The following is a 20,836-nucleotide window of genomic DNA, read 5'->3' on the forward strand; positions in this document are numbered from 1 at the left end:
AGCAGCTTGAACGCACATACCTCCATTAGAGTATTTATTACACCGTATTTTATTTTCAGAGATACCTCTCCCTATGACTTCCTTGTGGCAAGGGAGATGTTCAGTAAAGGCTTACTGGATAAAAATGTGAATAGTTAGGGACCAGAGAAGAAAAAAAACAAAAAAGAGAACAAAAACCATTAGAGAGGTAGGAAAACAGGGAGATTATCTTGGTCATTGTTTATTAATCCAGCACAAATAAAACACACAGAAATGTGAGCATGTTTGTACAGGAATTACTCTGAAGTATTCCAGATTCAGAGAAAAAGTACCTTGATACAACCCTGATAGAACAGACTGAAGAGTAAAGAAAACTGAAGTTGGACAGCTCTACAACAGTACAGTTTCCCTAAACAAAGGTCAGACCTTATTTTAGGCACCGAGAGAAATCAACCACGCGATGAAGAGGATAACATAGTTAACAAATTGAATTCAGAGCCATACTATTAATTTTGTATAGATACATATTCTTTAGCATCTGGAAATCTTGATGGTTAATGAATCAACCACCAGACACTTCCTGATGAAGCTAATTGAACAGTGTAAAGATTTGTGAATGGACTAATTTAAAGCAGTTTGCTAACAATGTTATAGGAATGCTAAATAAATAACAATAGTAATAAAGGCATAATTAATGGTGCATAAGCCAGGGAGCTAAGGGATTCAAATCTTAGTCTTGGACAATTTCATTTGTGAGCTTCACTGAGTCATTTTTGTTACTAATTAATAAGAATAAACAGCATTATTGAGTGGAGGTTAGAATTATGAGCCCTAACAGCTGGAGAGGAGACAGGCTAAAATAAAAGGCTACTAAATGTGATTGACTATGAGCAAATGACTCAATTTTTATTGTGTACTCGATGTGCAGTACTTCTTTGTACAAAAAGTTAGCCCCCTCCACTTTATCACAAGGATATAAAAATAGATTATATAAATATGCATAAAATTGCTTTGAGCTTTTAAAATAAAACTAAGTTACCAGGACACAAACCGTCTAAAGTTTGTTTTAGCATAATAAATAGGCGGTTATTCCACAAACTATACTGAACTCAATACTCTCTCCCTAGTATTAACAATGATAATAAAACCATTCCCTTTGTACTTACATGGCTTTTCACTTTTTTCACAAATATTAGTCAAAGAAGTAGCATCATGTATGATCTGAACACTCATTGTACAGGCATGTTAAGTATAGGTTTATGTTGCAGGAAATACTCCTATCTCCTCCCTAGTGCTAATAACATACTCCCTTTTATTCATATGGATTTTCACTTTTTTCAAAGCACTTTCACACATATTAACTGGAGCAGTGGCATTAGGAATGATCTTTCCATCCTTGGCACCACCCCAAGGGCATAATCCAAAAAAGAGGAGAACTAAAGATTGATAAATAGACTAGATGATTTTGAGGCAGTCAACTCATGATTCTTAAAGTTGGATTCAGATTTCCCAAAGGTCTTAGAATCGGAACAAGTTCTCCAGGACAATAAGCTGATTCTCCCTTTTTTCCGGGCACAGGCTTTGAGAGGCAGCAGAAATAAGGGACTAAGGTATCTTAAGTATGGGCATAAGCGGAGAAACCAAAACTATCTTGTTCACCACCGGAACTCCTCTGTGTCAAGCACAAGGCTCAGCACATAGAAATGCTCAATAAGTCATCATTGTGATTATTAGTATAGACAGAACATTCTACCCAAGCTCCCACAGATTATCTGTAATGGAGCTAAGAACAAAAAATCTCAATTTATTTTTTGTTTTATTACTTTTCCTCCACAATCACTGCTTTTAAATGTGTGCACACCAAGCAGAGTATAAATAAAATTCGGATCACAGAGAAAAAGCTGAGGTCTATTAAGAATCCAGGATACAGACAGCTGGAAGGTAGATTCAGATGGCAAAGACAATTTAGAAGGCAAAGAGGAATACACCTGATGACCCTTAATTTAGCAAGCAAGCACTTTTAAATCCCCATGCTTAAAGTAAAAATTACTTCTAAAAAGAAGTTTCAAAAGGTAAAATTGTTTCCTATACATTTATGTCTTTAGAATCATTCATCTTGTGGGTTGCAAAAATAGTTTCTTTTTTTTCTTTAATATGACCAAGATAAATAAAGGTACTTCTGATTTAGGCAATAACTGAGTTGCTGGAAACTTGGTTACAAATTAAATTTTTTAATTGATTGCATTTTAAAAAGCACTAGAAACCCTGCCATTTAAAAAAGTCCAATGGTATTTCATAAACATTTATTTTATAACATATACCTTTCTAATGTAGCTTTTTGGTTGTTTCCATATTTAATACATAGCATATTTTCTTAAAGCAATGACAAATGGAAATGTAAAAAAAAAAACACCACAATCTACTTATATTCCAGATTTAGCTGGGGAAAGTTTCTTTTAAAAAATTCTTTTGGGGGCCGGCCCGGTGGCATACTGGTTAAATTTGTGCACTCCGCTTCGGCGGCCTGGGATTCGCCAGTTCAGATCCCAGGCATGGACCTACACACCACTCATCGAGCCATGCTGTGGCAGTGTCCCACATACAAAATGAAGGAAGACTGGCACAGATGTTAGCTCAGCGACAATTTTCCTCAAGCAAAAAGAGGAAGACTGGTAACAGATATTAGCTCAGGGCCAATCTTCCTCACTAAAAAAAAAAAGTTATTTTGTAAAATTTGTAAATTAACCACTCATTAGGAAAACTTAGGCCCACTGGATAATCTTTACAAACCACACAACCACAGAAGATAAAAATGAAAGCACAACAGTTCTCAGATCATTTTGGTCTCCTTAAAATAAATGTATGTCCTTCAGCTTTAGATTATTCTCAAGTCAAGGCAATAAGAAGTTCTAAAACCAAGGTCACTGAAAGTTCTTAAACCACACCAATTTTGGCATGTGGAAAACAGTATTAATACTAGCCAAAATCATTTACAGTAAAAGCATTCTCCACACATTATTTCTTTGAGGTATATGGGAACAAATACTTTACAAAAATTTTATTTTACATCTAGGAAAATTTTGCCTGAGATTGTCTAGAGAGTATTCAGATAAGCTACAGTGACCTAGGTATCTTGTCCATTCCCGTATCTAGACAATATTATAGATCATCTTTCAGTAGGATTGCCAGATAAAATATTGCATGGAACATACTTATACCAAAAAATTATTCATTGTTTTTCTAAAATTCAAATTTAAGTGGGTGTCTTGTATTTTCATTTGCTAAATCTGGCAACCCTATCTTTCAGCATAAGTCTGTTTCAGAAAATACCAAATTCATTGCTAGGAAAAGATTTACTTTTGTGGAAGTTGAATAATTCTTTACCTTTCAGGAACTTCTTGAGGTCCAAACCACCATAAATGCTTCCTGCAGAAGCAACTGTAAGAAACAGAATACAAAAAATATCACAAATAAAACAATTAAATGGATTTTATCTAAAAAATCAAATGTGAGCCTGAAAACACTGCTTATAAATACAGAACATAAAAAAGTGACCACTACTAATGAGTTCAGTAAAAATGGGGGCACCAAAAAAGTATTATGAGGCTACAACGACTGTTTGGGGTCAGAATAACTTCTTGGAGATGAGAACCAAATAGCAAGTCTTTTCACCTATATTCAACACCACAACTGCCTCTTTGGATATTACTGTTCCTGATAAAAAAAAGGATTATAGGAAGATGGCAAGCTGTAGCTAGAACTAGAGTATATTGTGCCAATAACCTATGTTCCAGTATAAGATTCAATTAAAAATGTTGGTCCTTCTTTTGACCAATTTACTCTTTAGTAGAAAAAACTTTACTGACTATCAGGTAAGAACTCTCTGTACCTAGAGTTCTAAATCTGAACATTAGAACATTTAGAGCAATAATTCTTCAGAGAAAGAGGGTGAGGGAGAAAGCAAGCAACTAAGAGGAGAAAAAAGATCAGAACCACTGGGAGCTTTCTTCCAAATTGAACACGCCCTCCCTCAAAGGGATATGACCTACAGTTAAGAGTCACTGCCATAGGAACCAATGGAAATGTGTCTATCCCTCAAGAAATGTGTATTCTTCAGGCAGGGAAAAAAGGTTGAGAATCACTGGAGTGAGAGGCAACACCATTCTCTAAATGTGTACTGTCCAATCCAGTAGCCACTAGCTATATGAGGTTATTTAAATTTAAATTTAGCTAAATTAAATGAAAAATTCAGTTCCTCAGTCACACTAGCTACACTTTCAAGTGCTCAATAGCCACGTGTGGCTAACAGCTACTGTACTGAACAGCACAGATAAAGAACATTTCCACCATCACAAAAAGTTCTATTGGGTAGCAATGCTCTAGATCTCCAGATTTTGAATGATTCTGGACAAACAATACATACTTCAAAAGGCCTGAGCCCAAGTAGCATAGAATTTAATAAAAGACAATCACCTTTTTTTCTCTTAGTGTTCCACACAGGCATATACTGGTTCTAACTTAAAGGACAGTGGGTCATTGGGACAGGCATGGCAGGTGGTGGCAGGCCTATACTGGTGTGATTAGTGAGGAGCTAGAACATTAACAAGAAAAAAAGCACAGCCTGTATGTCACACAGTGTCCAAGACATTTCTCAATTGCGTATGTCACACTGTTTCCTCTAACATCTTTTCTTAGTTTTAACAAATATCACGGCAACAATTGTTGAAAATGGTTCACTTTTGGTGAATATGCTCAGGAAAAGCAATCATCCTGCCTACTCCACACCCTATCCAGCCCCCAATTTTCAGTTATACTTCTAAGTAATAAAGTGCTGTCCTTTAGATGCAAAGACAACAGTAGAAACCTATTTGTAGAACACATATCTTTAAAGCAACAGCATTCCCTAAAATTCCCTCTACAGAACAGATGATATTTTAAAAAAAAAAAAGAGCTATGAGGTGAAATATATTTGGGAAATGCTATATACTATAGCCCATTTTTAAAGATTCAGAGTCCATGCTGGCATATTAAAGGTTCTGAGAAGATCTAAAGTAATGAAACTCATTTGATTTTAATCAGTGTTCCATAAATTTAGATGACTACATAACTCCTCTCTCATAACTCACATAAACATTCTATAGCACACAGTTTGGGAAAAACTGCAATAAATAATATTTGTTAAAGCCTTCAACAATTACTGATGGAAAAAAACTATATAGTCATCTCTCACCTTCTCAGAGATGGATCATTCTAGTAATAAAATTTGCTGGTTTGTGGTGAGTTGAATTTTGCGTCTCTAAAAGAGATTTTGAAGAACTAAGCCCCAGAACTTGCGAATATGACTGTATTTGGAAATAGGGTCTTTGCAGATATTATCACATTAAGATGAGGTCATACCAGATTAGGGGGGCCCTAAATCCAACTGGTGTCCTTATAAGAAGGCCATGTGAAGACAGAGACACAGATAAACACAGGGGAGAACATCACGTGAAGACAGAGGCAGAGATTGGAGTCATATGTCAACAAGCCAAGAAACACTAAGGGCTTGCTGGCAACTACCAGAAGCTAGGAGAGAGGCAGGAATCAGATTTCTTTCTTTTTTTTTTTTTTTTTTAATAATTTTATTTATTTATTCTTTCCCCCAAAGCCGCAGCAGATAGTTGTATGTCATAGCTGCACATCCTTCTAGTTGCTGTATGTGGGACACGGCCTCAGCATGGCCAGAGAAGCCGTGCGTCAGTGCGCGCCCGGGATCGAACCCGGGCCGCCAGCAGCGGAGCGCGCGCACTTAACCGCTATGCCACGGGGCCGGCCCAAGGAAACAGATTTCTTCCTCAGAGCCTCCAGAAGGAACCAACCCTACTGAGACTTTGATTTTGGACTTCTGGCCTCCATAACTGTCAGAAAATAAATTTATTTTAAGCCATCCAGTTTGTAGTACTTTATTACAGCAGCCCTAGGTAACTAATCGTGATTCTTCATCATCAGAGATTTCAGACCAAGATACCACATCACACTTTCAGGTAAAGATGATAGATTGAACATTCACATCTATCTTTATTCCCTCCTGAAATCTCAATAAAACAATAGAAAAGGGATATTTTTTAAAGGAATAAACCCACAAAGATAGGGAATAAGACAAAAAGATGACTGCAATAAAATTCTAGAAACTGAAAAGCAGAACGACCAGTGGGAAAGGATTTAGGAGACCTGAGAAATTGAATTATAAACCAGAAAAGGGGAAGGCCAAGAAACAACTTGAATTATACAACAAAATCCCCAAAGACTCAGGAATAGCAGTATCAGGAACCTCTAGAAGTAGAGGTGGGGTGGGAGCTAAAATAAGGAGAATCGGTTGAAAAAACAAATTTAAGTAGTTAGATCTTTAGATTCCCTCCTCCACTCAGCATTCTAGGGACTGGCCCTCCCTAACCTTGGTGGGGGTTGGAGGAGAGTTTATTCTTTGAAAAGGTAGAAGCATGGGTCTCTGGGCTGAGAATCAAAATTTTACTAAAAACAAACGGATTGAATGAACATAAACACTGATTGCTGAGATACCCAACACCCCTATTACCCCTTACTCCCAGAATGCTGGCAATCTGGCTTTTTATCCACCTGATGAAAGACCATGAACATATACAAAGAAAAATCTAGAAGAATATATATTGAACGTTAATTATTATCTCAAGGGGTGAAATTACTGGAAAGTCTCACTTTCCATAACATACGTTTCTGTAACATTAGAATGTTTTAAGAAAAGTATGTATCACCTTTCCTCCTGCCAAAAAAATTATGAAAATAATTACATAAATATCACAGACAGTAAAGAGAAGAGCAATACCCCCTATACTAGATGGGGTGAAGAAGTCCTTTAGGCTCAAAATACCTACGGAATTGGGTTTCTTGCCAAAAGCTGTTGTGGCTCAAGTTCTTTGCTGTGAGTGAAATCAACCCTGCTACCTTGACCACAGTTTACTGGATTAGAATCAATGCACAAGCTCCTACAACCATATACAGACCAACATCACCCTGGCTATGTAGCTAACCATCTCTCTCATGAATGGTGGGAACTCTGTCCAGTCAGAGTGGAGTTCATGCAGAGTAACAGCAAACCAACCTATCATACCTCTCCTGAGGATGTTTACTGCGAGGTACACAAAGAAAATGTCTTGTAGAGCCTAAAGTACTATCCAGTACAGTATCCAACTGGGACTCAGGGTGACTCCTCTAAGGCTGATGGGACAACTTCATTCCAAAGTATCCTTCAATAAACCTATACACACACATACGAAAAACCAAACAAGTTATCACTTCACAAGTTCAAGAAAATTAGTTGTTTTGGGGCCACTCAATACATCAGCTTTCCCTCAAGAGTAAAGGCAAAAATTATGTAAGAATAAGAGCCAAATGGAAGAGAGATGTATTTTCAAACTAACTGCAAGTTAGGATTATCAAAGTATGCACCATTTATCATTTTATTTCTTTTCCTTTTCCTCTACTTTTTGGCTCTTTTCCCCACTACCAAAGGCTGGACACATAAAAGAAAAAGGAGATAAAACTCAATGTAATATAATTTTGCTGTGAAAGAGGAGGTTAAAACCAACTACAAGACTGAAACTGTTTCTAAGCAATCTTAACTTGAACCAGTAAAATAAATAATCCTGTGATAAGTATTGTACTCACCTTTCCTGTATGACACATTTGTAAACCTATCACCAGATATTTATTATATAATCAGTTAAGTTTTTTATTATAGAAAAACCTTAAGAGTGATAACATGATGTAAGACTGACCAATTAAAAATTTTAAATAAACTATAACATAAATCACGACAAAAGAATGATAGAAAATCAGTATTTTTTCTTCCTCCACTTACTCGTTGTTACACAATGAAGAGTATTTGCCTGGTGCTTAGAATTTAATGCTTCTATGGAAATCACTAGCTGTCCTTCTAGCAACGCTCCCTTTGATTCTCCTGCTGTTTCACACTTCCAGTGAATTATTAAATATTTCAAAATCTGAAAAGGGAACAATTCAAAGAAAACACAATCTTCTTTAAAAATCATGGTAGTAATAAATCTGTATGATATAGTTAATAATTCTAATTTCCAAAAAATAGTATTCTTGCTTGCAAAATGTCAAATTTACATTTGCTCAGAACAAAGCACTGCATCTAAAAAAAAGAAATAGCTAGGGAAGTGACATAAGAAAGGAGACAGTGAAATTCAACACAACGCCCAACAAGACAGGAAATGGAGACAATAAATTGCTTTATTCAAAGGTTTAAGTTCATCTGGAAATAATAATTTGGAAAAATTAAGTGCGAGTTTTTCCTGTTTTTCTTTTTCTCACCAAATAAAAACCAACATGAAGATTATGAATAAGAACCGCATCTGGTTATGAATCATCTTTACCTTTCATTAAATCAACATTTCTGAGGGTCAGAATACTAGTTTCGAGCACTGGCTCTGGAAGCAGATTGCGTGGCTTTGAATCCCTGATGTGTCTATTCTAGCATGTGACCTTGAGCAAGTTACATAACTTTTCTGTACCTCAGCTTCCTCATGCACAAAAATGAGGACAGGGGCCGTCCCAGTGGAGAGGTGGTGAAGTTCCTGTGCTCTGCCTGGGCAGCCCAGGGTTCACAGGTTCGCATCCCAGGCACGGACCTATGCACCGGTTATCAAGCCATGCTGTGGCAGGCATCCCACGTATAAAGAAGAGGAAGATGGGCACGGATGTTAGCCCAGGGCCAGTCTTCCTCAGCAAAAAGAGGAAACTGGCAACAGATGTTAGGTCAGGGCTAATCCTCCTCACCAAAAAATAATAAATAAATAAATACATAAAAATGAAGACAAATCTACCACATATGGCTGCTGATGAATGTAAACAAAATATGTGCAAAATGCTTAACAGTGCCTGGCATAAAGTAAATGCTTAATCAACATTAGCTATTATTTCTAATAAGTTCACTCGCAGTAAGGACTGCACGCAATATTCTAAGTTGAACAGGTCTCCAAGTTGTCTGGATAAAACATTCAGTCTTGATGACACAAATTTAAAATAAAGTATATTGTATTTAATTCCTATTATTTATGAAACTAGACCCTCACTTCCACACTAAGGTACCACAGGGAAAATTATTACCCCTTTTTTTAAAGGCAGGGAGATCACAGTAACAGAACTTGGAACTAAGATCCTAATTCGTACCAGAGTTTTTAAGGATGGTTTCCAGGCATTTCTATAGTCTAACACTTTCCTTCACACATCCTTTCACTGCGCTCCCTCTGTTAAGATTTTCCCGAAGTTTCTTCTTCCAACGAGAGAGCAGTTGGAAAAAGGACATAGGCCTGTGAGCCAGAAGCTCTGGGTTCTATCCTAGGTTCTGTCACTGGTAAAATCTAATCCTCCAACTTCCTTCGATGACAACAGAAAAGGCAGAAAGCCTGGGAGAACTCTAGGGTCCCAACAGGTCAAGCCCGCGCGGGCCATGGTTCTATTTCCTCTGTCTAGTGTCCCTTACAAGGCCAGGAGCTCAGAACTCCGTCAGGCGAAGGCCGCGAAAGGGCTGGAACGGACGAACAAACGTGGCGAGTCACGCCAGGCGTTCAGTCCCACCTTCCAGAGCAGAAAAGATCTCTGCACGGCGGTGCGGTCAGAGCTGGGGGAGGCCTCCGCATCCCGCCCTGGCACCATCCAGCTGCTCCAGGCCCTGACCCAGGATCGCACCACACCTTGGTCGACCTGAGGGCCTAGAACAACGTTCCCTCACCCCCGTTTTGCACGGACTCGTCCCGACTCCCCCCGGGTTGCTCTCTGCGCGTCCCCCCAGCACGGGCTGGGTCCTCGTAGGCGGGCATCCTGGCTCTAAGCTGGCGGTCCGCTAACGTTCGGCCAACACTTCAGCTCGCTGAGCCTCGGTTTTCTCGGCTGTGAAGTGGGCGCGGTGCTTCTGCTCCCGTGGGGACAGCGCACCGGCGCTCGGTGCACGGCCATTCCCCCACGGGGTCAATATTCCTCACCGGTACCCCGCGGGCTCTACTGCCCACACGCTCCCGCGCTCCTGGGCTCATCTGCTCCTCACAACCCCGTGTGGGGCAGGCTGACTTGCACCGAATCCTATCTTTCCCGAACCTTCCTTCTCAACCTCAGGCAACGCCAGACCCCTCAGCCCAAACTTCGCGGTCTCCTCACAGAGGCCGTCTCCCCAGAGTGTCTTTCTCTGCTTTCTCTCCCTTCTCGGCATCACCTCGCAGACGGCCACGGCCGTCCCCTCCATTCCCCGCGGGGAGCAGCACCGACGCCGAGTCTCCCGGCGCCCTACAGGGCTTCGACGACCGCCCGCGCCCACGCCCAGCCGCGCGACGCCCTCCCTTCCCGCCTGCGCGCGGGCCAGCCCCGCCCACCGGCGGCCGCGCCTGCGCATTCGCCGCCGCCCCGCCCGCGAGCTGCCGAGACCTGCCAGGAGCGGCAGGCAGGCTGCTGTCGCCGCGGCGGTCCGTGGGCGGACGGGTGGGCCGGCTGCGGGGCTGGGGAGAGCCCGCGGGCGGCGACGGAGGCTGGAGGCGAGCAGGAATGAGGGCGGGCCGCGACTCCTCCTTCCTCCTGAAAGAGACTTTCCCACGGTGCCGCCGCGGTGCAGCCCTCAGCCCTGTTTGGAACGCGTGGGCCGCCCTCGGCGCTTTCCCTCAGCCTGGAGAAGCTGCTGGTGCCCGGTGCGGGACCCCCAAGCCGGGTCGTGACCCCAGGCAGCCTCACCTCCTGAGGAGGCTGCGCCAGGTGCCCCAGGCCAACCTCTGGTTTTCAGACTTAGAAAGTCAAAATATAGGACGGAGAGTTAAATTTGAATTTCAGATAAAACGAAAATTTTTTAAGCGTACGTCTGTCCCACGCAATATTTGGGACATGTACTTTAAAAATTATTTGTTGATCTGAAATTCAAAACTGGGCGTCCTGCATTTTCGCTGACAACCCCTTCCCAAGCATGTCCCCAGCCTAATTCTAAGGTGGCCACCCAGCCCCCGGCAGGACCTGAAAAGGGACCCTCTGGGGAAAAGGCCTCTCCCCACGTTTGACTCGGGACTGAATATGCCGAGCAGGAGCTGGCATTCCTAGGCTCCTGCTGACAGAAGCATCCCTGGGGTTTTTCCAAGAGTGTTCCCAGCTGACAGAAAGGCAGTCCTCCAGGCTCCAGCTGCTGGACTCAGGGTTGGTTCAGGGAGGGGTGTGGTAAGGGGGCCTTGAGCCCAAACTGAGGATCCAGCAGCTGGTTCCTCAGGCAGCCAAAAGAAAACTGGTGAGAGTGATTCCTACCTGGCAAAGAGTTACCCAAGGAGAAGGGTGGGACAGGGTGTTGGCTGCTTTCCTTCAAGGAAAATTCTTCCACCCCAGCTCTAAGAAGCCAGGATTGAACAGAACAGGCAGGGGAGCTGGCAGAGTGCCTGTCCAGTACACAACTTGGGTGCTACTCCAAAGCACATGTCTACTGAGACCTGAATCATAGCCCTCTGGAGTCTGCCCAGTGCTGTTGACCACCCTCCCAATTTCAGTTGCTCACGGGTAAACCTGTTAGAGAATGTCGTCTTTTATTTCTGGAAAATTCATTATTATACCATCTCAGACTTGATAAGACAGTTGGCATTTGGGAAATCATTGGAGCCTTCCTTACTCTTTCACTCTCTTTTGTTTCAGGTGTGCCCTTTAGGAAGAGGAGTTGCCAAGAGGAAGGGAGCTAACATTTGTTGAATGACTGCCTGTTGTGGGAGTGGGAGTTGTTGGCTATTTATATAAATTTTCACTCTCAAAAGTGTCTTGTGAGATAACTCTTATCTTCACTACTTGATGGGTGAGAAACCAAGGTGCTGGGGATGGATGGCTCTTTAAAATATTTCTTCCCCTGGAGAGTGTTGGCCCAGTAGAAAATGCCCTACCTTGAGAATAGCATTGGGAATAAAGAGTGGAGGAACAGTTGCCAATGTAGAAGTACTTCAGATGAGTTGGTCATCCTGGCTTCCAGCCTTCCTCTTTGGAATGTGGCTCGGGGACGACCAGGCAGTAGAACATCCAACACCATCCTAGAGGCAGGGGAGGCCTAACAGAAGTAGCCAGGGACACAACTGCCCTCCCTCTGGATGTAGGCAGAAGTGAGGAAGGGAGCCTTTGATGTGAGGGCCTGCCACATCAGGACTTCCACAGCATAAACCCTAGTAGTCAGGTTTGATGCAGTCTTCACATGTGTTGGGTATCTACTCTGTGCTAAGTGGTCTTCACTTTTTCTTATTTATCATAACTAATCCTCCTAACCTTGTATGGAAGGTGTTGTTATCTTAGTTTTATAAGTGAAGATGAGGTTCTAAGAAGAGGTTGTATGATGCTGAGTTTGTAAATGGAAGAGCCAGAATCTGAAACAAAAATCTCTTAACCCCTCTTTACACTCTCCCACAGCTACCCAGTTCATCTCCCACCTGGCTGTGACCTACCTAACTGCTTGTCTCAGGGGTCTGTAGTATGGGAACATAACATTACCATGAGAAAGCCAATCCCTCCTTGCAAAAGCTAAGAGCCGATGAACTCAGATACCCTCATCTCCCACAAATGAAGACTTGCATGAGCCACCGCTCTCAGCCCTTCTCTCACCCATCAATGTTTGCCCCCAACCTGTTTGGGGTCTAGGAACTAATATACTGTTGGACTGACTCCACATTATTAAAACTGTTTTTACTCAGATCTCATCTTCAGAGCAACAGAATGTTAGAGCCAGAAAGGACTATAGAAGTTATCAATTATCTTCAATAGATGAAGAAATTTGAGGCCCAAATAAATTAAATGACCTGTCCAAGGTTCAGGTCACAATAGTCAACCAGGTCATCCAAGGAGCCTATGGATGCTGCTCTGGATATTTTCAGCCCTGGTGTTCAGGGTCTTGGCAGTCTCTTCAGAGGGCCAGTTCTCCCCAGTCCATAGACTTAGTGGCACATTGATTCTGCTTGCATTCCTCCACCCACTTCAGGATTTGGATTAGTGTTTCATGTCCACTTTGGACATCCTGTTTATTCCGAGAAGAAATTCCCTGCCTGGTCAGAAGAGACCCCACCTGGAGAACCCCAGATTGATTCTAACCCAAACCCAAGGGTTTCAGTAGAACCAGCACATCCTAGGGAACACTGCTGAGTGGAGTGTCATTTTAGGAACTATTAAGCTGTCTTTCTTTTTGAATGTGCCCTGTCTGTGTATGTCATCCCTAGATACTTCTTAGGTGCTACCTTGTTCTCAGGCTCCCCTAGAGCATTCAAAGGCCCTAGAGAGATGGACCCTAGGAACTCAGGTGGGAAATATCCCTGAGGTCCCCCTTATGAGGCTGACGCAAAACCAAGTCCATTTGAGGAGTTTCTTTCCCCCTGGGAATCTCTTAAAAAGAGGCTGTTTCCTGTACAGACAATAGGAAAGGGTTAACTACTTCTCTTGGGTCCTGAGCCAAGTCTGTCCCCCACCAGTTCCCATAACCGGGTTTCCTGAAATGGAGCAGGTCCCAGGTGCCTCTCCACTAATCACATCCTTGGAAATGGGGCCAGGAAACTCAGATTAGCTCATGCCTTCACCTTCTTGAGGCCTTCTCCACCTGGAGCACAGAATCTGGGGCAGCTTCACTACTCACCTCCCTATGCCTTCCTATCAGAGGTCAGACAGGGATGTTCTTGCAGAGGAATGTCAGGTTGGAGGGGGCACTAAAGGCCATAGCAATGCTGACTTTTGTGCCACTTCTACGAGTACAGCATTTGTTCCTCCTCGTTCTAAGACTTATGGACAAAGGAAAGATTGTCCCCTCAAGACAATATCAACTTTTGTATAACTAGAGTATTTTCTTCTTCAACCCCATTTCCTATATTTTCTTCCTCTCCTTCTTAGAATGACTGACTATGATATTGGGTAGCTTCCTGTTTTTCCTGGCTGACAATCACCCTTTGCACAGTCTCTGATTTCTCATCTAACAGCAGGTTCTGGGGCCAGCACAGGAGGTTTCATTCCTTCTCTGTTGGTGTCCAATTTCTCATCTTCATAGATAACCAATAAAATCTATATCACAAAGTGGTTCTGCTCTCTGTAATTGGCTCTTTACCTCCTCTCTAGGCAGAGTTGCATTTGTCCTGCCAGCTGATGTCCACCAAAAGAGAAGTATTCTCTGTGGCATAGAAGCCTTGGGAATGGAAACAGCAGTGTAATCTGGTCACATATAGCCAAGTAAACCTATTGATCCAAAGGCCAGACGATCAACTCTATTTGAAAGACAAGTAGGCTGAGACAGAAATTCTTCTTCCAGGAAGCCCATTTACAAGGATGCTGGCTCCACGTGTTCAGTCTTGGTTCAGTCTTTGTATGATCACAGTACTCTGAAGTACTTTACCAGGAGTGCTGGTGTACAAAGTCTTTAAAACTAGTAATATGGAACCTTAGTTGAGCTGATTTTTCACTGATCTCTGAAGTTGACTTGATTTTCATCTGTTCTATCTTCTGTTTCCCCGACTTTCATTCTCACCAGTTGAAAAGAGGCTGTGGGATCAAAAGTCTAAAAAGGTCAGGATGTCTGAATTCTTTTCCCATTTTACCACTTACTTTAGGTGTTATGTTCTAGTTTTCCGCAACTAAAATAGGAAAATTCTCCCGGGAATATAGTTAAAATAACATCTGTGAAACAATTTGATAGTTTTATAGTCTCTAAGTTAGAAGAAATCTTTGAAGTCATTTAATCTAGTATTTCCCAATCAGAGAAGCAATATTTTTTCCAATTCATTTCCTTTCTCCCCACCCTCTCCTCCTGAATAGCCTCTCTCTACCTCCTTTCTCAGCCTGTTCCTGGTATACAAGATAGAGAACTGATCTAGTTTGCATAGTGTATTTCACATATTTAGGGTTGGGAAACACTGCCCTAATTTACCTCCCTGTTTCATGCAATAGTCGTTGTAACAGTCCTGACAAGTTGATATCTAGCTTTTACTTGAATATCTCATGTTAGGAAATTTGCCACCTCAGAGGCAACCCATTCCAGTTTTGGACAGCAGTGGTTTGGTGGTTTTTCATTATATTAAACTGAAATCTGCCCCACTGTATCTTCCACCCACTGGTTCCGGCTCTGCCCTTTGAAACCACACAGAATTCATCTAATCCCTTTGTAAAGGGGAGTGGGGAATACCCAGGATTGTTATTGTTCACTTGTCACAGTGGTTCAGACGTGGCCTGAATGACTGTATTACAGATATCTTGTGCTTTGTACACTAGCTATGTTCCTGAAAAATTGTATAAACCCAGTTTTATGTGAATCAAATCATTTTAGACATACTGGGAAGTTGTCTGTCTAAAAGAAATCCTGTTATCAGTTCTTTTATAAACTGAAGAATCCTTTTGTGATGCAAATAGCCTCACCCTCACCCAGTTAGCCTTTTATGCAAATCTAGATTTTCATACATTATATTTTACTTAAGGGAAGATTTGCCAGGGGCTGGCCCCATGGCGTAGTGGTTAGGTTTGGTGCACTCAGTTTCAGGGGCCTGGGTTCGTGGGTTCGGATCCCAGGAACGGACCTACACCACCCATCAGCCATGTTGTGGCAGCAACCCACATACAAAATAGAGGAAGACTGGCACAGATGTTAGCTCAAGGACAATCTTCCTCAAGCAGAAAAAGAGAAAGATTGGCAATAGTTGTTAGCTCAGGGCAAATCTTCCTCACCAAAAAAAAAAAAAAAGATTTGCCTATATACAAAACAAGTAAAATAATAATAATAGCAATACCTAACATTTATTCAGGTGTCATGCACCTGACATGCATTATTTAATTTCTCACCACAACTGCCCTTAAAATTATCCCCTCTTTACAGATGAGGAAACCGAGGCTAAGAGAAGTTAAATAACTTGTCCAAGTTCACACAATTAGAAAGTGTTGGACCAGAATTCCAACAAGGTCACAAGACTCCAGAATCTTGTGTCTTAACTAACAAGAAGCTTCAGATGCCAATAATAGTTGAAATGACTTGCTCCTAGCTGTGTGCCACAGCACAAGTAAATTAGGCTACGATATAGAAAACTGACCTAAGATTTCTACAGCTTCAAAGATGTACACAGAATCCAGTCTTTTTGGGTTCTGGCACTGTAATTGCCCAGCACAACTCACATTTCCCAGTGCAATTTGATCAAGGGACCCCAAAGACTTCCCTTCAGCTATTAGTATCGAGCAGATGCTGCCAAAATTTGTTTCAGGTATATGGGTATGATCAGTCACTTTTTTAAGGGGTCTGTGTGTTCCCCAGGGTTTGTGGCATAAGCTGCTTAGAAGAAAGAAGTAGTTCATTATTGACAGGTAAAATCAAAAGTATTGAGGATCATGATTGATCATAGCCTGCTCCTAGATGGGTTAGAATCATTCAAATGTGTTTTTAGGCCCAGTTTTTAATGATGTTTAAGTTTGCAAGTTAAAAATAGTTTCGGAGATATGGTCCATAAATAAGTGCTGTTTTGAATCCAAACTGGACAAAGATAAATGGATGTAATATTTCTATGTCCTCAAATCAGTTCCAGTTTCTCCAGTTTAGTCAACAACAGCACACACTCACAACATTGCTCAGCTCATCCCTCGAGGCTCCTAGAACTCTAGACTTTTCTACACTGTGTAAGGGAGCTCCAGGTAGGACCCTTCTGTTCTCCAGGCCCCTCCTCCATTCACCCCACCGTCAGAATGCCCCATTTAACTTGAGACTTGATCTTGGTTCATCTACAGACTTTTGCTTTCAAATACATTATCTTTCTTTGCAAATCATGTCCCAAGCTGGTGTGACACTGGCTTCCTGGTCCATACTAGTCTCAGGAAATCAGGTCAGTCCTTGTAAGGCACAGGAGTGCCCCTTGCAAGCCCACCTCTCTGACCTTTACTTGTACAGCAGGCTTGTTTACAATCTCAAGTCATAGACTCAGATGAGGAAATATGTAATTCTCTTTATTTCTCAATGTAGCTCTTCAGCCCGCATTTCTACTAATAGCTGAAAAATAATAAATCTCACCAACTCAAGACAACTCAGTCATTTCAAGTTTTAAACTCAGTCTTTTAGGATTCTCCTCCCAGTCCCCTTCTCCTCACAATGTTCTAGTGTGGGGTTTATGTATCATTCTGACATCAGGGAAGGGGCTTCAAGGCCAAGTGCCATCTTCTGTCTCTCTTGCCTAACTGATCAAGTGTAGCTTCCTTCACTTGGTCTTGGCCATTGGGCTCCACCATCACTGCATCTGCTGCAGCCAGGTTCCCTGGCGGTGGAACCTGTGGTCTTGATATAGACAAAGCCCAGTGATTGCTTCATGGGGAGCTCAGTGGCTCCCACCTCAGCTCTTCCTGGTACTACTATACCTCCTTCTGGTCCGTGGCATGGGTCATGCACCTCTCATCCTCTGCTATGGGGTTCTCGCTCCCCACTTCACAGCAATCCCCACTGGTACCCAGTTCTCAGCTCACCCTCACCCTCTTCTCAGGGGCTGGACACCAAGGAACTTTTCAGATTTCCTCCAAATGTAAAGGAGCCAGAGAGACTTGGGCTTAGGGAGTGAGAAGGCTGGGGGTGATGAGGAGCTGGAATTTATCTCAGACCTGCTTTGCCTACACAGGTGACAATGCCACTTCTGCTTTGTGCACAGGGTACTTTGAAAGGCTGTGTCTTCTCAGAGTTCCAGGAGTGAAACAAAGCATAAGCCCCTTCTGTCTACTATTGTTTGCTGGTGGGGACAGAAAACAGTTGCATCTAACCTCTCTTGTTCTCCTTTTCCAGTCCTTTTCAGTTCTGCTCCAAGCTCAAAAACTATTATATTTTCTGTGTGGAGGGGAAACTCACATGTTCTTCCCAATTCTACAGTTGATGGCATAAACTTTGAGCTTTACGTCTTTCAGGTTCTGTCTCTTGATATTTAAAGGGAAGCTTCTGAAGAAAAAAAATCCCTCTCAAGAACCTGGCTTTAACCATTTAAAAACTGGAACTTTCAAGAACATCTTCTGTGCAATCGATTTTAAAAGGTCTAGTTAAGAGTTCAAAAGCCAAGAATTTGACTGTGATTTTTCTGTATCATCCTTATGCAGAAGGCAGTGCATCTAGAAAGTGCTTGCTGCTGCTTAGTGATGGGGTGTAGATTAGGGGTAAAAGAAATGGAAAATGCAGTCTTTGATATAAAAACATCTAGTTTCATCTATTCACAACAAGGAATCAGCTTCTTCCCCAAGGTCTTTTCTGTCATTCATTAATTTATTGCACAGATATCTATGTGTCTGCTGTGCTGGGGATACAACTGTGAAATGGATGTATTCTCTTCCCTCACGAAGCTCACGCTGTAAGAGGGAACACAACCAATGGCCAGTGATGATCCGGTATGGAGTACGGCTGTCAGAAGGCCCCTGTCCCAGAGTTGGAGCCCAAGGAAGGCTTTCTGGAGGAAGTGACACCTCAATTGAGACCTAGGTGAATGGAAAAGGAAGAGTTTCCAGCCAGAGGGAAAAGCATGTTCAAAATCCCACAAACATTGGAAAAACTCCAACAGGTTCCTTATGTCTAGGACATAGAGTGTCAATGAGGAGTGGTGAGAAATGAGGCTGGTAAGGAGGTAAGCAGGGCGTATAAACTGTTAAGAACTTTGGACTTTATCCCAAAGGCACTGGGGAGCCACTGAAGGGTTTTCAGCAGAGGAGTGATCTGTCAGATTTTTGCATTAAAAAGGCTACTCTAGCTGCAGTGTGATAGATAAGACAGCCCAGGCAGAATGCATAGAATGAGAAAAGGGCCTAGAACAAAACACCACCAACAATAACAGCAACAAAATTAAGTGACAAGCAGAAAACCAACTGACAAAAGACACAAAGGAGGGACCACAAGCGTTGAAAACCAGGAGAGTGTGGCAACCCTAAACCAATGGAAGAAAATTTCAAGAAGATGGGCATAATTAGAGTCAATTGCTGCCAAGAGAAACAGGAAGATAGCAATTGGAAATTGACGCTGTATTTAGCAATAGGATTTTTGACGACCTTGCCGAAAGCTGCTTTAGAGGAGTAGAAGTTGTATTGGATTAAATCAATTGCATCAATGCTCATCTATCCCCTTCACTTACCATCTGTCTCTACACTTTTGTCTTCCAAATGTATATTTTAAGTCCAGACCTCCTCTTTGAGCTCCAAACCCAGACACAATTGACCACTCAATATCTCCACTTGATTGGTTCAAAGGTATCTCAAACCCAGCAGCTTCCAAGACCAACACTCTCCCCACCCAAACCTGGTCTTCCTCCAGTTTGCCTCATCTCAGCAAATGGTAACTCCATTCTTCTAGTTGCCCAGTCCATGACAAACCCTTTTTCCTCACCATCCCCTCTGTATCTAACCCATCACCATCACCACATCTTGTCAATTCTTTCTCCTATATGTTCCTCTGTCTCCACTGTCAACATCCAAGTTCAAGCTACCATCTCCTCTCTCACCTGAACCACAGTAGTAGCCTCTTAACTGGTTTGTTACATCAACTTGCACACTCCTCCAACTTATTCCCCGCACAGCAGCTGGAGTAATCTTTTTAAAAGACAAAGTTGATCACTTCACTTCCTTGCTTTAAATCCTTCAATAGCCTCCCAGGGCTCTAAGGATAAAAACCAAAAAATTTTAAATGACCTAGTAAGCCCTGCATGACCTAGCCCTTGCCTATCTTCCCAGCTAGAATTCACCATACATTCGCTCTTGCCTTCTGTTTTCTCTCCCACTGCCTTTCACCATGCATCCTACAGCATCAGGGCTGGTATCCACATGCTTTGTGTCTCTGTAGCTAAGAACATAGCTCAAATGTCCAACTGTCTTGGTTAAAATCCCAGCTCTACCCCTGCCTGGTTCAATGACCCTGGACAAGGCACTTAATCTCTCAAGGCCTCCATTTCCTCTTCTGTAAAATGGGGCTAATACTTACCTCTTAGAGCTGTTACAGGAATTAAATGAAACAATACGTGTAAAGTGCAAGAAATATAGTCCTCAATTAATGGTAGTAACTGCTGTTGTTATACCCCATTCTCTGCCTGGTTAATGCTTCTCATATCTCTGATCTCAACTCAAATTATCTGAGGGAGGTCTCCCTTGACCCCCCAACTCCCTAACCAGGTTATGACTCTGTTAAACTCTCACATAGTATCCTGAACTTTTCATTCCTTATACTTTCTGATTATCTATCTGAGGGGTTATTTTATTAATGTCTGTCAACCCCACCAGACTGTAAGCTCCAAAGGGATAGAGACAGTGTCCATTTTACTCATCATTAGATCCCCAGGTCCAGCGTGGTGCCTGACACATAAGCCGGATGGTTTTGAATGAATGTTTGATGAATGAGAGGTGAGGAAGTAGAGCCAATGATTTCAAGTGACTCAAGAAGATTGTGATCATAAAGATTATGAGCAAGACATGGAGGAGGATCAGGGTTTCTCACTTATTTTTTAAGCTAGCAGATACTTGAGCATGTTTAAATGCTGATGGGAAGGAGCCAGAAGAGAGGGAGCTCACCAGAAGGAGTGTGAGCCATGAGGCTGCGGGAGGAGATGGCACTTAGGGCAGGAGCCAGAAGAATCAGTCTCAGAAGGAGGGACAGCTCTTCCATGGTATAGGAATGAGAGCTGAGAATTCAGCTACATCTGTAGGTTTGGTGGCTGGAAGTCCTACAAAGACCTTTCTGTGAATCTTGGTAACGTAGGCAGCAAATCTGGATTCTCTGAGAAGCTCAGCATACTTGGGAACATCATTCCATTCACTTTTGTAACTTATGTAAAAAGGAAGCAGACGTTTTCTTCATCATCGACTGTACTGACGC

The 20,836-nt window shown here is 42.3% G+C and overlaps 1 protein-coding gene across 1 annotated transcript in view; it reads right to left on the reverse strand.

Moving 5' to 3' along the window:
* Positions 1–10,273, reverse strand: part of TOP6BL (TOP6B like initiator of meiotic double strand breaks) — a 94,323-nt gene extending 84,050 nt beyond the window's left edge. Inside the window, exons 1-3 of the mRNA XM_058526299.1 lie at positions 10,229–10,273; positions 7,856–7,997; positions 3,364–3,417 (exon numbers count right to left, since the gene is read on the reverse strand). Coding sequence (XP_058382282.1) covers positions 3,364–3,417; positions 7,856–7,997; positions 10,229–10,258 — 226 coding nt within the window. The 5' untranslated portion in view covers positions 10,259–10,273. The remainder of the gene's footprint in view (positions 1–3,363; positions 3,418–7,855; positions 7,998–10,228) is intronic.
* Positions 10,274–20,836: the final 10,563 nt, after the last annotated feature.

Source organism: Diceros bicornis, chromosome 31 (assembly GCF_020826845.1).
Source record: "Diceros bicornis minor isolate mBicDic1 chromosome 31, mDicBic1.mat.cur, whole genome shotgun sequence".
In the NCBI taxonomy this organism is placed as follows: Eukaryota; Metazoa; Chordata; class Mammalia; order Perissodactyla; family Rhinocerotidae; genus Diceros; species Diceros bicornis.